Below are 15,398 nucleotides of genomic sequence, written 5' to 3'. Positions count from 1 at the left end.
AATATAGTTTTCTCTATTCCACATTACAATCTCTTGCAATTGTTTCTTGAATCATATAAACACATCAACCTTTCTGTCTAAAATAGGTTCTAAGACATTCTAATTTTCATCAAAAACGTAACAAAGCCACACTGATGATCTCTTCTTTGAGGAAAAAGAAAAGCTCATCCCTATCCTTTACAATTATTCAGGAGAACTTCAATTAAAGCTGATCTTGTACAATAACATTGGTCTGTAGTTTGTTACCTTCTTTCTTTGATCTCATGATATATCTGCCTGTTGAGTTTTCCTGTCACTGCTACTCAGTTAATTTTTGCTATTTCCGCAATTATACAGCATTTTTTTCAAAATGAAATTTCTCTATTTTGGACTATGAAATGTTCCATATTTTGGTGAATATGTATGTGGGAGATTTACCATGAGCTCCAAAGCCATTTGCTTTAGATTTATGTGTTCACCGCTTAACAATTGCTTAAGAAACTGTTACATATCAAAGTCGCTTTTATAACACAATATTGTACCTCTAAACCCTTCAATGTGTGTTTTTGTCCCACATTCATCATCACTATATATAGTGATCAGCTGTCAACAACTGGATATGAACAGTAAGTATCTATCTGTAGCCTGCAGTATAACCGTGTGTATGTACTTCTACATGCACATGTGGGTGTGTATGTTTGTCAGTGGGAAAGGGATGGCAAAAGTTTTGCACACTGAGTAATGATATAATTTTTTGAAAGTTTAGCAGAGCTTGCATTAAAAGGACAACATCCCCTAGGTTTCTCATGGGTAATGACAGCTCTTAATTCTGCAAAAAAAGCAGAAGGCACTGATTCTGACCTCCTAGCATTGACAAAAAAAAAAAAATATATATATATATATATATATATATATATATATATATATATATATATACAATTCATTTTAGAAGCTGAAAATTTCATTAAGGGACCTGTGTCAGATAAGGGAACTAAGCTCAAGAGAGCTGGCTGAATTAAAAGCAAAAAAGGAAAGGTAATGGATGTATCTCCACTTTTGAATGTCAGGAAAAGTAACGCTGGTAGTTGTATTATGTCAGCAGCACCTCCTGTAGAAACAGGAGGAATACAAATAAAGACAGTTGGCTTAATATCATGCGGTATATTTGTTCTATTACAGGGGACAAGACCCATTAAATGAAAGGACAGGCATAAGCAGGGAAGCAAATGTGGCCATTGAGTATTGGGTTGTATAAGTAGATAACAATGAAAGTTATCTTACCCTGCTAATTAATGGTAGACTAATCAAATTTCAAAAGCTCTCTGATAAAAACTGTATAAATTAAGTGTAAAATGTCAGATAGGAGGTATGTCCACAGAAGCTTAGTAGATGGTTGTTGTTGTTGTTGTTGTTGTGTCTTTCGGCTTTTCCCGGTTAGGGGTCGCCACAGCGGAACTCCAGTCTGCTAATGATTGGCAGTAGATTTTTACGTACCGAGTTGCCAGCTCTGATGCACAACCTTCAACAAAGGTACACCCATTCATGCATGTCTCCACACAGAATACGCTCTAGCTGAGAATCAAACAGGACAACGTCTTACTGTGAGGTGACAATGCTACTGCAGCACCACCAGGTGAAGGGTAAAAAAATGCACTTGTACATCATGGAATTAACTTTACATTCATATGTACCACCTACTCAGCCAAAAAAACTTCCAAACGGCAGCCGCCTTACCTTATCTCTATGTCCTTTGTAATATCTGCTACATCTACATCTAATTGGAAAATAAATAAAAAATAATACTGCCTTAAGCACCATTCCCTTTTAAACTAAAATACTGTTTGTTTTAGTTCTTTAGAATACTTTTAGATTCAGTATACTTATCCCTCTATGATATAGCATATACACACTCCACCTTTGGATGCATTGTAGTTTCTGTCTCAGGTAAGGCTGATTTAGTCATTCACGCATTTTTTTTCTATCACAGGTGTAAATCATTAGTTATGCTTATTCTACTATTAATGTTTTATTTGGGGTAGTAAATAAATAAGATAAATAGACAGACTCTTAGGCAAACAGTTATACTTTTAAATGCTGGCATAAATCAGATATAACACATAGATTAAATAATCAAAAAAGGCAAAAAGGCTCACATAATTTTATTACTCTAAAAATTAACAAAAATTATTGCAGGAATTTATATCAGTCAATTTGCATTTTAAGGGAACATTGTATAAAACATAGTGCATCAGCTTTTCTAAACGTTCAGTGGGTGCCAGTACAGTAAAAATGAGAAAGCCAAGTTTACGATAAAACATATACTCCTATAAATATACCTATGTACACTATACACATTCTGTGCCTAGGCATTATTTATGTCATTTATGTCAGATTTAAATATATCAGCATTCTTTTCACATGGATTTAACTGTTTCTTACCAACATTTGCATTTACAGTTTAGGAAACAAAAATGATATTTTGTGGTAAAGAAATTACTCTATCTTGAACATTAACCATTCATTATTGACATATTGTATTTGCTACTTTACTGCAGCACTGCTTTCATTGCTAACAATACCTAAATCACAGTTGCTTCAATAAAAAGTGCATACCAGTTGCATTATAGGACTTTTATCTAAAAGAGTTGATGTAGTGGAACTAGTGTAGCATGTTGTTGAACTAAAGGAGTAAATAAAGATGGATTTGGTAAAGGTGGAAACGGCAAACTGCCAGTATGTAAGGCTGCAGCAGGAATCACTGAAAGATGAGGGGTTCCTACAAAACCCGGATGACTTCCTGAGCAGATTCCAGATGCTAAAGAAAAATGAGACAATGGTGCTCTTGTGATGGTGGGGACTTGTGAAAGAAACTGTTGATGTGGTTGCAAAAACTTTCCTGTAAACACTGCAGCTGGTTGCTGAAGAAGTGAGTGATGATGAATTGTAGTTAAAGAGGTAGATGCTATTGCTTGCTGTACATGTAAAGGTTGTAGTACAGAAGCACAAGGTTGAGCCCCTGTGCCAGTAAAAGCAAACTTTAGAGAGTTACTCATCATGTGCTGGTGTGCTATCTGATGAGCTATCTGCTGGCAGGTGTGTATCTGTAGACTCCTATATTTTTCATCATCCTCTGGAATAAATATCATTGTATTATCAGGTAACCACAAAGGACTGGATCCTTGATGTTTAATTGAAAATGCATGATTATTGATGTGTGGGCCTTTCAGTTCTAGAGTTTGCTGACAATTCCGAACTTCTCTATTCTGCTGAGCCCAACTGCTACATTTGTCATTTATGTTATGATGAAATTTCATATGGACTGGCTTAACATAAAAATGATTTGAGTTTTCATGGGAGTTTTCAGTATTTGTGTGTAATATTTCAATACTGTGGTCATCTGTCCTTCCATGACTACTAGCATATTCATTATTATTTTCTGCTTCCTCTGTCTTTACAGATAGTGTTGAGGATGGGGGATAGTCACATCTTGTAAACATTTGTGTATACATTTCTTCATCTGATGACTGTCCAGAAACAAGCTTGGTGAACCCAAGGGTTAGACTTCCATCTGATGAAGATGCCTGATTATCAGTCATGACATTATTTTGTAGCTGCCCTAATTTCTCAGCATTTGATATTTGTAGCATTTGGTGCTTGCTAGTGTCACCTTTTAATGTCCTAGTGTCTTCTACTATGTCTTTCACTAGAACATTTGTTACTGCTATGTCATCCATTTTACTGCTTGAATGTTCGCCATTAAAAGGGTGTGGTTTAGATCTTTTTCTCCTCCGTTTTCTTTTTGGTTTGTTGTCCAACTCTGGGTATGTGATGCAAAATATATGTTTCCTTGATGGTCGCTTTTGCTTTACTGGGGACTCATCAGAATCATCATTGACAAAGTCAGTCCTTCTCTTTGATGAGTTACTAGTGTTAGAAGACTTCTCAGGACCTGGCGGATTTGATGATTTGCTGTCTGAGATAGAGTTAATATTATCTGTCACACATTGTTCGCTTTTGTTACTTGACTCAGAGTCTGTCAATATACAATTGTTGGAATTTAACAAAAGTTGTTGAGGGGGTGACTCTTTACAAGGATTTGTTTTACTCTCATTTGGAAATGTTTCAAAATTCGCTCCATTCCTGTCACTAGGCATGCCAAAATTTGGGTTTACGCAACTGCATTTTGATATAACATCTGGCTCACTTTCTTTTTGACAACCTCTCGAGAAGATGCAGCAACATTGTTGAAGTGGTTGGCATTCATTTGTTGATTCCAATTGTATTTGATGCAATGACTCCTGTTCTTCTGACTGTCTTGAGCAGCTTTGAAGATCATTGCAAGAGGCATATCCATCTTCATATTTATGAAAATGCCTGCAGTCCTTTCTGTGCGATTCTCTGTGACTATAGCGTGACAATTTTCTTCTTCGTTTCCTCTTTTTATGACATGAAATGTCCCTGATATGCCTGCTAAATGTATCAGATGTGTGCTTTTTTCCAATTATTTCCTTAGTGTGAGTTTTACAATGCTTGTGTTTTAATGAAAGTCTTGCTAGACAATAAATGTCTGAGTTTTTAGGTACATTATGACACAGACTCACATCAGACAACACTGCAATGTCTGAGTTATATCTTTCATTCTGCAATCTGTGTTTATTATTTCCTGATACTGTGGATACTTTAAAATCAGTAGTGCAGCTTGAAATGACTTCATCATCTATATCGATGTTGTTCACAATTAATCTGTTACATGGGTCTTCTTGAGGCTTTATATCATCCATAGGGACCTGTGCTTCTGATGAATGTTCAGTTTTATTGCTTGCCAGACATTCACGTGGTTTGGATGATTTAAAGTCAAAGCACAATGGATTGCAGCTGTAAGATATTGATGGTTCAGTACAAGTGAATGTTAACATTTCTGATGGCCACTGCAGAATGGTTGTTCCATCTTTACTCAGTACAGGAATGAAATCTCTATATGACCTACTGCATCCATTCATCTCACTTTTTGGACTGGCACAATGCTTTTCCTCTAAAGTAGTTTGAAGTAATTCAGTTATACCCTCTCTGGCAATGTCTCCTGCTGACACGTCTGCAGGTCCTATACTTTCCTTTTCTTGTGAGTTGTATTCTAATATTGGTAATTCTTCATCACCTTTACTGGAAGATGTGTTTTCGGCCTGCATAGCACAAATAGATCTGCGAGGTTCATCAATATCAGTTAACATTCCTGTTGTCAGAGATTGCCCTTCATTGGTTTGGAGGTTTAAGTATGAAGCATCTGCCACATCTGAATATGGTGGTAAAGAATGTGGAACGGTAATGTTGTCGGGTTCATTTTCCTCTTCTTTCTCATGCACGTTATTTGATGTTCTTACTAGTGTTGAATCTGTAGATCCATTACTTTGTTCGATTGAAGGAATAACACAAGTGCAGTTTTCTTCTGACTGTGTACTTGTTTCAGTTGAAGACATAGACTGAAGACCAGACAATCCAGAGACAATTCTGCACTTTGAATCATACTTGCCAATCGCTGATCCTTCTTCATTGTTTTCATAGAAAACAGCAGCTGATGACTCAAGTTTGACAGACGTTTTCTTAGAAAAAGAAAACGAAACTGGTATTTTCTGTCTGTGGACCCCATGAATTTGATTTCTTGTCTTGACATATTCAGGTCTTTTGTTTCCAGTTTCAGAAATTTGACCTGAAATTGAACATGCTTCCTCAGTGTTTGCAGTGCTTTGATTAACTAAGTATTCGCTGTCTCCTGCTTTGCTTCTATCAACTGTGAAAATGTTCTGCTGGTTTTGATTGGCATTTTCAACCACAGCAACAGTTGTAGACTTAAACATTGGACCACTACCCGGAGCACTGTAAAAAGAAAGACAAAATTGAGAATAGCTATATAACATAACATGCTTAAAAGCATAGTCATAACTCATGTAAATAAATCTAGTATTTAGGGCGGTTGAAATATTGAGAAATACTGCTTATTGCCTTAATATTCTTTAAAGATTTTGAGAAAACTTTTGCACTGTGAACCTTCATTATAGACTGCCTGAGCCAAAGAGTACAGTTATTATCTACATCTGATGCAGGAGGATTGTCTCTGACCTGAAGCATGACAAAATAATAAACTAACAATCTGATTCAGAAGCAGCCTATTTGGCTACTGAGCATGATACAATGAGAGTTTGTATTTTTTCATCAGTGTCATGATGATTTAAAAACATCAAGCTACAAACCATTAATAATAATCATCCAGATTTGATACTGTGGCATCCCCATGTAGTGTCTGACTTTTAATTAACAAGTGGGAAGTATACTGCACATGAAAAAAAAACAACTTCAATAGCCCTGAATGTGTCTTACCATTTCATAGCTGGTCTCATGCATATCATCTAGTTCCATTTTACCTTTTTAAATACTTTTATACTTCGATTTGCTCATTTATGCCACATCCGGTCATCCTGCACTCTTTATATTTTATAAATCACTTTACTGAAAAAGAAGAACATTAAGAAGTCAACATTATGAGACAAAACAATGATTCAAAAGTAGGAAGGAAACCTACAGACGATACGCCTGCCATGAAACACGTTATAAATTCAGTACACATGTGAAACTAAGATCAATATTAAAGTAAGACACATTTCATGCAAACAATATACCAGCAAAATTTTCCCTAAACATGCATTACTTGGTAATATTTTCAATCATTTGATGAGTAGAAATCTTCAGGTTAATGCCATACACCCCCAGTTATTACATAACAGTTTGTCCTCTATACCATAATCACATTCATTCTGACACAGATACAATTAGGGTCTGCTACATTTAAGGGATCAGGTGTTTAATCCATGATTGCACCTGCAGCTCATGTACTCATGCTGATCTATACTTGATAGTTATGTTCACTTTTATGCCCACTAACATTTTATATAACCATCTAATATCCCAAATTATACAAAAACTCTCTTCTCTTGTCAATAATTATTTTTAAACAATGTGATTTTTTTCTTCTGACCCAGCTTACTCAGAACCAGTAATAAATATGCAAAGGGCTCTGTACCTTCCAAGCAGACTCCATATTCCTAAGCAAAATCTACTAAGAAATCTGTGTTTCATTCACTAACAGATTTTACCAGAAGATGAAACCATGGCTACATCTTTTCAAATCCGTTATTCTGAGGCCCATTATTTCCTGTAACTTAACCATATTTATAAGAAGCGACTTCCCTAGCGAATTATAGTCTGGCATTTAGGACAGATAATTCAGGCTTGGTGCTGTTAATGAGCTGCTTCCTGCATTCTAGGGTTTGAGTCCCAAACTCTTTATTTGCCTGTAGTGAAAACATCATATAAATTGAGCTAATTACCTAACCAGACACTGGTCTGTAGCAGTTAGGAAACTGAATAAGGCTCTTCAGTGGTCTCCTTAACTGCATGCCTTGTTTCTACCTATGAACATAGATACACCAGTTCCCTTGATAGCCCGACTGACGAGGTCAACAAAATTTACCATGGCCAATAAACTACAAGTCTGACACTTTTTTCTGTCTGCCCGTAAGGATTTAGGAAAAAGCATATATGCCTCCTAATTCCATTATAAGTATCAAATTCTGTTTTAATGTGATATGAATAGTCCATGCAACATTTAAAGCCTAGCAGCCCTAAAGTAGGTCTCAAAATCTGAAACACTAAACTCATTAAACCCTAGTAACTTCTCAATGTGCTTCTCTGTGATTATCTTAATGATCATTATAGGTGTCTGGTTGATGTTGTTGTGTCTTTCGACTTTTCCTGGTTAGGGGTCGCCACAGCGGAACTCCGGTCCGCTAATGATTGGCAGTAGATTTTTACGTGCAGAGTTGCCGGCCCTGACGCACAACCTTCAACGAAGGTACGCCCATTCACGCATGTCTCCACACAGAAGACGCTCTAGCTGAGAATCGAACAGGACAACGTCTTACTGTGAGGTGACAATGCTACCGCAGCACCACTACCGCAATGTAATACCAAGATTTATTTTCACGAATAATTCCAAAACTTTTCTACATATAAGTGATTAAGAGATATCATCTTAAAAGCCTGCATGATATACAAACACAAATGCATGGATATCTGATCTCTACCTATTGTAGCTTAAGATATATATAATGTTGTTTTTTATTATTTTTTCTGTCATAATTCTCATATAGTAGTCAAAATCTTTCAACAAACAAATGACACAAACAGAACTGCTAAGCCTTATATAAAAGCTTGCAGATAAGTGAATGAAATGCTTCTGACAATGTGTCTGTTACTCAAGCAGTTATTGGGATATTATAAGTTATTTGCAAAACATAAACATGTTAATATTTACTGTTGTGAATTATTACATCCAGTTTAAGACATAGAATGAAATTATTATAACCATTGTAAAGACTAGTTTTGAACAGCTTTCAATTTATACTTTTTTAGTAACATTTATGGCTGTAGAGGTGTGATCATTTGTTTGAAGTGTGGTAATATAAATTGATTTTTAAACGTTTCTGGATGCGACAGAGTTCCATTGAAGGAAAGAGTTAATCTTCCCTTTGTTTTGGATAAAGTTAGAAAAATCTCTGCAGCTATTCCTCCTGTGGGAGTTTTATAGGCAAACCCTATAAAACATACCTGGCATAATTGTGTACTAGTGCATATAAACATTGAACTCTTGCCTAACAAAACCATCTCTCTCTGAACACCACCCCACCCAAACATTCATATTAGAGTGAGCCATACAACCCTTCAATAAAGCTTTCAGTATACCTGTATAAATGAGGCAACCCCACAAGGTTACTTTTGTGAAGGGAACAGATCTGCTCTGAACAGAATAACCCATACAACAGTATAAAGGAAAATGTGCACATTACAATAAAAATCAGAGTGCTCAGCTTCAGCTGAAAAAGTCAGTTTATACATTAAAATAAGCACATCAAAAAGTTGTGAAAAATCCTATGAGACTGAAGAAATGAATTGTAGACTTGCACTGAATAAAAGAATTATAGACTTACATTGATGAAATGAATTATAGACTTGCATATTAAAAGCAAATGACTCAGAACTCAGAGTTATCCCTCCAGATCCTTTTCTTGCTGGGACACTTCATCTTTATTTTACATTATCACATGGTTATTAGACAGAGAAACTCAAAGCAAAAAAAAAAATACCCGATGCAGCAAAATTTTCTCTCTGAGTTGTCAGTTTGTTGCCATTGTGTCATCAGCTGGTTCTGGTTGCATTCTAAGAAGGTGATGACAACATCAGCAGGTAGATTATTTTTTAGCCAATCACTGCATAATAGCATTCATGGAGTCTTCTGTAAGACAGCCCACATTTTAGATAGTGATATAGGAATTTAATTGACTGTGGATCACTCAAAAAAAAAAAAAAAAAAAAAAAAAAAAACAAGGCACAGTTTAGAGATAAAGCAATCACAATTTGCAAACTGTACAAAAATGCAAAGGTTCACCAAAGCACAGAAACTGATATGAAAAATTCAGGTGTCTAAAACCATTCAATAACACATGCAGCTGTTACTAGGGACATGGTAGTTCAGAATAGCACTGGACAATTGAGAGATTACTCAAACAGTATTCCCTTTCATACAATTAATTGGAAAAGCCATTGTCTGCATTACTGCCTTTCCCATTTTAAAGATGGGAAATTTCTCAGGGATTTTCATCCTGACATACTTCTCTGAGGCATCCTACCAGTAACTTGAGGATGACTCATCTGAATCTACATCTCCATTACTCCTGCTGACAAATCATGACAATTGCCTGGAAAGGTCTTTCTTGGATATATCAAAGGAATTTCAATCAGAGAGCACATGATTCTCCCCAATCCTGAAGATGCTACTAAGAGCTCATGACGCCACCAGAATCCAATTTTTGTAAAAGTCTCTATCACAATGAGTATAGAACTTGTTATATGGCTTATGTTGTTTTGAAGGATACTAACCCTTTGGAATCTTGTGATTTTTATTCCTTCAGATGGAACTGCAGTCCATTCATTAAGTTCCATTACATATAACCTGTGTGAGCCACACCACCATTTTTCTAAGGCACTCCAGTGAAACATTGATTTTTTTTCTTCTGCCACTACTTTCCAGTTCAACTGGTGTAGCTTTCATTACCTCAAGCCAAGCTTTGGTAGAAGTCTTTCTGTGCTGCATGCCCTGGATGCCAGTGCCTACCTCCTGTACACAGACAGATTGCTGGGAGAGTACTTCCAGATTGGAAGTCTTATAATCTTTGGCAATGATCAACTAGCAGCATGTTAGCATTTTGCAGCTCAGTCAGTCTGATCCATCTTACTCTCTGTTGGGTCATTCTCCCTGACATTTGTAATCTCTGTTGTTCTGTCTGCATGGTATGTTAAGCAACATGACTCCATCACTATCTTGCAGATAGCATTTCTTGAATCCTTTTTTTTTCTGGTCATGGACCATAATAAAATACTACACAAGTTTGCAGTTAATGTTCATCTACTACTCACCAATCTAAGGCACAACGATTTGATATTACTGAGTTTTATTCAGAGTCAGAGTAAGAATGGAGCTTGGCAATTAGGCATGATGACGGCTCTCCATTTTGACCAGACATCAGAATCTTTAATTTTTTGATCATTTTCTGAAAAATTAATTTAATATTTCCCTGTACTTCTGTACTGTTCATATTTTTAATCTTCTTACTTCAGGGTTAAATTTTATCATCTATGCCTTTCATGCTATTATAGTGAGGATCTGGGAAATAAATAATTTTCAGGATTTAAGTACACCAGTATTTCACAGTTGTACACATTAGACAATCCATCACTGAGTTGTTCTGAAATAAATGGCATATATATTTTTTTAACTGACAATCTTAATAGTTATGACCATAGGGTGTACTAAGTTGCCATTGTTTTTGAGGTGGAAGACACACAAAAAAAAAAAAAATGTATTCCAAAAAGAAAGAAAATGTAATGGTTTTATAAAATCGCCCTTGAAATATCATTTAACCAGGCCAGCATCCATGTGCCCCACATCTATTTTACTGCATTGCTGGGCTGATTGTGAATCCTAAGGGCTTCTTGGGGGCTCAGACATCTTTTGCATGTGCCTGGGGGGAGGGTTATTTATATGTCTTACCCACTCCCTTCCCTGCCTCCCGCTCATATCAATTACATGTGAGGTCAACTCCCCTCTTTTCACCATACCTCTCCTAAGAGAGCATTATCAACAAATACCTTCCAATCTATGATGAGCACATCCATCTCTCCCTGTCACTTCATCAAAAGTTCAAATTGCTAATTGAACCTGGATTTACTGAACTGTAGAAAGGACGTTACCTCTCTATGGTACTTAAAGAAAAAGTAAAATGCTGATTGCATTTCATACACTGCAATCAGTAGTCCCACTGCTGACTTTTCATCTTGAAGTATATTCATCCACAGATTCTCTCAGGAGCTGCATGGTATTCTTCCATGAATTAACATAATTTTATTTCTCTGTGTCAGACATATATGAAATAAATGAGGTACTAAAACAAATTCTTAAGCAGGTATCTTACTTGATGTTTTTCATCTGGACTGAAGAGATCAGTACTGCATTTTTGAAGTATTCCTCATAAAAGTACAATGAAGAAACTTTATTTGAAACTGAAGTAAATTAAGAATGTTATTTTGCTGTGTAAGGTTTTCTCCTTTTTTGATTTCAGTAATAATCATTATTTCTTTAATAGTTTAGAGCATTTAAAATCATACTTTATAATTTACAATATTGTTATGCACCTCATTAACTTTAGTAATATCAGTCTGTCATAAGATGTTATTGACAAATATAAAAAGTGAACGAAGGAAAGTAGAGTTGTTTATGAAAACTTACCATAACAGCAGATGTTCAAATGATCACTGCTGCAGCATTCTTAACTATATGGGTTATATCCTGCCAAGGATAAAACAGCCTGCCAGCTTCCATAGCTTCAGGGCACCTTTCACACCACCAAACTGTCATGCAGCTTGAGCTGAGCTGACTAGATGACAGGTTTGGAAGCAAGCCTTTCAGAGTTTTCATGAAAACAGATCGAGGGAGGTTGAGCCCTGAAAGTGCAATCCTAGGCAGAACAAAAAAATAGATAACCATACAATGGGATAAACAAATAAACAACATACCATAAGACAATGGTGATAGAGAGAGAGAGAGAGAGAGAGAGAGAGAGAGAGAGGCTATTGCAAGAGAGATCACAAACATCTACTGTTACAGTAAATTTACTTACAAAACTGTATTATGTTCATCATGTTGATCACTGCTGCAGTAGCCATAGGTATATAGCTAGATTGCCCTAGCTTACTACATTTGGGAGGTGGAAGGAGAAGAACCCATGAGCCCCCTGTAAAATTATCTTTGCAAAGTCTTACCAAGACCTAAAGAAGGAATCAAGCCCGTAGTGCTTTGTAAAAATACATACTGATAACCAAGTTGCAGCTTCAAGAATATTTCTAGAATTTAACCCCTTTCTAAAAAGCCATAGAGTAAGTGAAGACCCTAGTAGTGTAGGCCTTGCAGCTACTGTAAAAGTGTTTTTTTTTTTTTTTTTTTGTGCAGAGTATAACAAAAGGTAATAGCCTTAGACAACCATTTGGAAATAGTTTTGACAGAGGTTGTCTCTTCTTCTGACCTTCATAAGAAACAGACAGTTGATCCAACAATCTGAAAGATTTAGTTCTGTCAAGATAGTACCTGAGTTGTCTGTGGAGATCTCAGGTATGGAGAATCCTTTCTCCCTCATTTTTGGATTCAGGAAAGAAAATGTGAAGATGGATAGTCTGGCTTGAAGTAAACCTGGATAAGCATAAATGAAGTATTAGTTCTCAAAAAAAACTGACCCTGTGGGGAATGAGATAGGGTTGACTCACCATAAGAGCTTGCAGCTCAGATACCCTTCTTGTAAATGTTACATTAATCAGTAAAACCATTTTTCCACGCTAAAAACCTCAAGTCAGACAGGTTAGGTGGTTCAAATGGAGCATGTATTAGATTTTCTAACACAACATTAAGATCCCAAAGAGTGGCTACTGTTTTTCATGGAGACCTCTTATGCAAAATCCCTTTCAAAAACATTTTGAAATGGGAATTCATTGAAAGAAGAGGATCCATGGGTAGACATGCTGAAATGAAGGATTCATGAACCTTGATAGAGATGTAAGAAAGGCCATAGGATAGTAACTCACACAAGTATTGTTAAACCAGGAAACAACTAGCCTTGAATGGGTGTTGGTTATGTTGTCGGCAACAACTAGAAAACCTTTTCCATTTGCTAATATATGATTTTCTCATTGCAGGATTTTTTACCTACTTTAATACCTGCTGCACATCCTCAGTGAACAGGTGCCTAAAATGAATTAAGGCTCTATCATCCAGGAAGTTAGTTGAAGCTGATTGGTGTCAGGGTGTATCAAACACATTTGTTATTGTGTGAGTAGATCCAGTCTGTGAGGAGGCTTATGGTAATTTGCCCTGGCCATTTCTAAAAGAAGGGAGAACCACAGTTGTCTTGACCAGAAGTGATTCACCACATTGGTCTTAGGGGATTCCTTCTAAATCTTCAAATGTCCTATGGATATTAGGGAAAAGGGTGAAAGAGCATGCAAGAACATTCTTGCCAAGGAAAAGAAAATGTGTGTCTTCCAGGTATTCTTGCATGTAGTCCTTAAGCAGAATCTTATGATCCAACAGATACACACCCAGCCACCGGAGCACAGAACCAGCAATAAAACACTGAAAATCACACCAAATTGCATAAGCTTCTGGTATCTGTGTGGCAAAGTGGTCTAGATAACAACCAGCTATATCAAAACGTCAGGAAAGTCAAAACTCTGTTCAGAGGCGTAAAAATAATTCCTTTAATCACAGAAAGTAAGCGCTTTCGCCCGGAGGCTTCTTCAGACTTATACATAAACCATTTCCTTCTCAACATTTAAATAGTTCTCCATGTGATTTCATTGGTTAATACATTACTTGAATTTATCACAATATAATTGATTAAAAACTCTAAAATTCTAAGCAAAACATGAACTACTTGATAAAACCTGTCAGTAAAAAATGTGTCAATAATAAAAACACACATACTTTCCTTACCTATTACATATAGAAATTATTTATACATAAGTGTATTGCAAAACTGTAAACATTAGCTGAATTTCTAATTTAATAACTGCATGAATTCTAAGAGCAGAACGCTCACATAAATTAAAATCACATATACCTCATAGTGCACAAAAGGGACCCAGTCTATATCTTCCTTTTAAGTTTCCTGTTTCTCAGAATGGGCTTAATTTGTGTTTTATAATTTAATCCAGGTGCATGGTCAGCTTTACACCTAATTATCCATTTTAGTTCACATTCTAGGGTGAAGTTGATGACATCTCCCCCCCTCGGATTAACATGAATTTTTTGTATGACACAAAACCTAAAAGTATGATTGGAACCCAGATCTTTACAATGTTTCGCTAATGCATTGCAATCGGATCCTAGCCTGATATGGTAGGTGTGTTCTCTAATGTGTTCCTTCAACGACCTATTAGTTTTTCCGATGTAGAACGCAGGACATGCCTCACACCTGGCTAAATAAACAACATCCCTACTGCTACAATTAGTGTTAGTACTAAAATTAAACACTTGCTTCGTGGTTGGATGCGTAAAAGTGGTAGCTTCATGTATATACATACACCGATTACACTTTCCACATGGTGTTGTATTAGAACTGCCCCTATTCATATCTTCCCCTCTCTTGGTGTTCTTTGGGTTGCACAGTAATCTCTTGAGATTTGGTTTATTTTTATAATAAACCTTAGGCTTAGGACCTACAACCTGCTTAATGTCATCATCTAACAGTAGGATATCCCAATTTCTAGCCATGAGTTCTCTTAGCTGCAGGGCATCTTTGGTAAAAAACAGAGGGGCCCTGAAATCATGTGTGGTCAGTGTATTATTGATGACAGGGGGACTAACTAATTCAGAATAATACAGCTTCGCTGTATTACTTCTTAATCCATTGACTTCTAAAATCCTTTTTTCCACTATCTCCCTGTTGTAGCCTCTCTCTTTCAGTTTAACTCGTAGACCATCTAACTCATTCAAATATCCTTCATTAGATGGGTTAAGCCTAGAGGCTCTCACAATCTGCCCTTTCACCACGTTGTCAAATACAAAACTAGGGTGCATGCTATTCCTATGGAGAAGTGTGTTTCTATAACACAATTTTCTATGGACAGAAGTGTTAAGCATCCCATTACTCAGTCTGTTTATACCTACGTCTAGGTAAGAAATTTCATCCTTAGAAAAATTCAGGGTGAATTTGAGGAATGCCGTGGAATTATTCATTAGTTCAACTAACTCAAACAAAGAACTT

General features: G+C 36.3%; 1 protein-coding gene across 1 annotated transcript in view; it reads right to left on the bottom strand.

Annotated features, from left to right (window-relative positions):
* Positions 1-2,121: 2,121 nt before the first annotated feature.
* ZNF804A (zinc finger protein 804A) overlaps positions 2,122-15,398 on the bottom strand; it is a 1,529,955-nt gene continuing 1,516,678 nt past the window's right edge. The window contains exon 4 of the mRNA XM_044075213.1: positions 2,122-5,850. Within this exon, the coding sequence (XP_043931148.1) occupies positions 2,616-5,850 (3,235 nt within the window). The 3' untranslated portion in view covers positions 2,122-2,615. The remainder of the gene's footprint in view (positions 5,851-15,398) is intronic.

Source organism: Protopterus annectens, chromosome 6.part0 (genome assembly GCF_019279795.1).
Source record: "Protopterus annectens isolate FY-2018-M chromosome 6.part0, PAN1.0, whole genome shotgun sequence".
NCBI classification, from domain to species: Eukaryota; Metazoa; Chordata; order Ceratodontiformes; family Protopteridae; genus Protopterus; species Protopterus annectens.
This window is presented reverse-complemented; position numbering and strand designations above follow the sequence as displayed.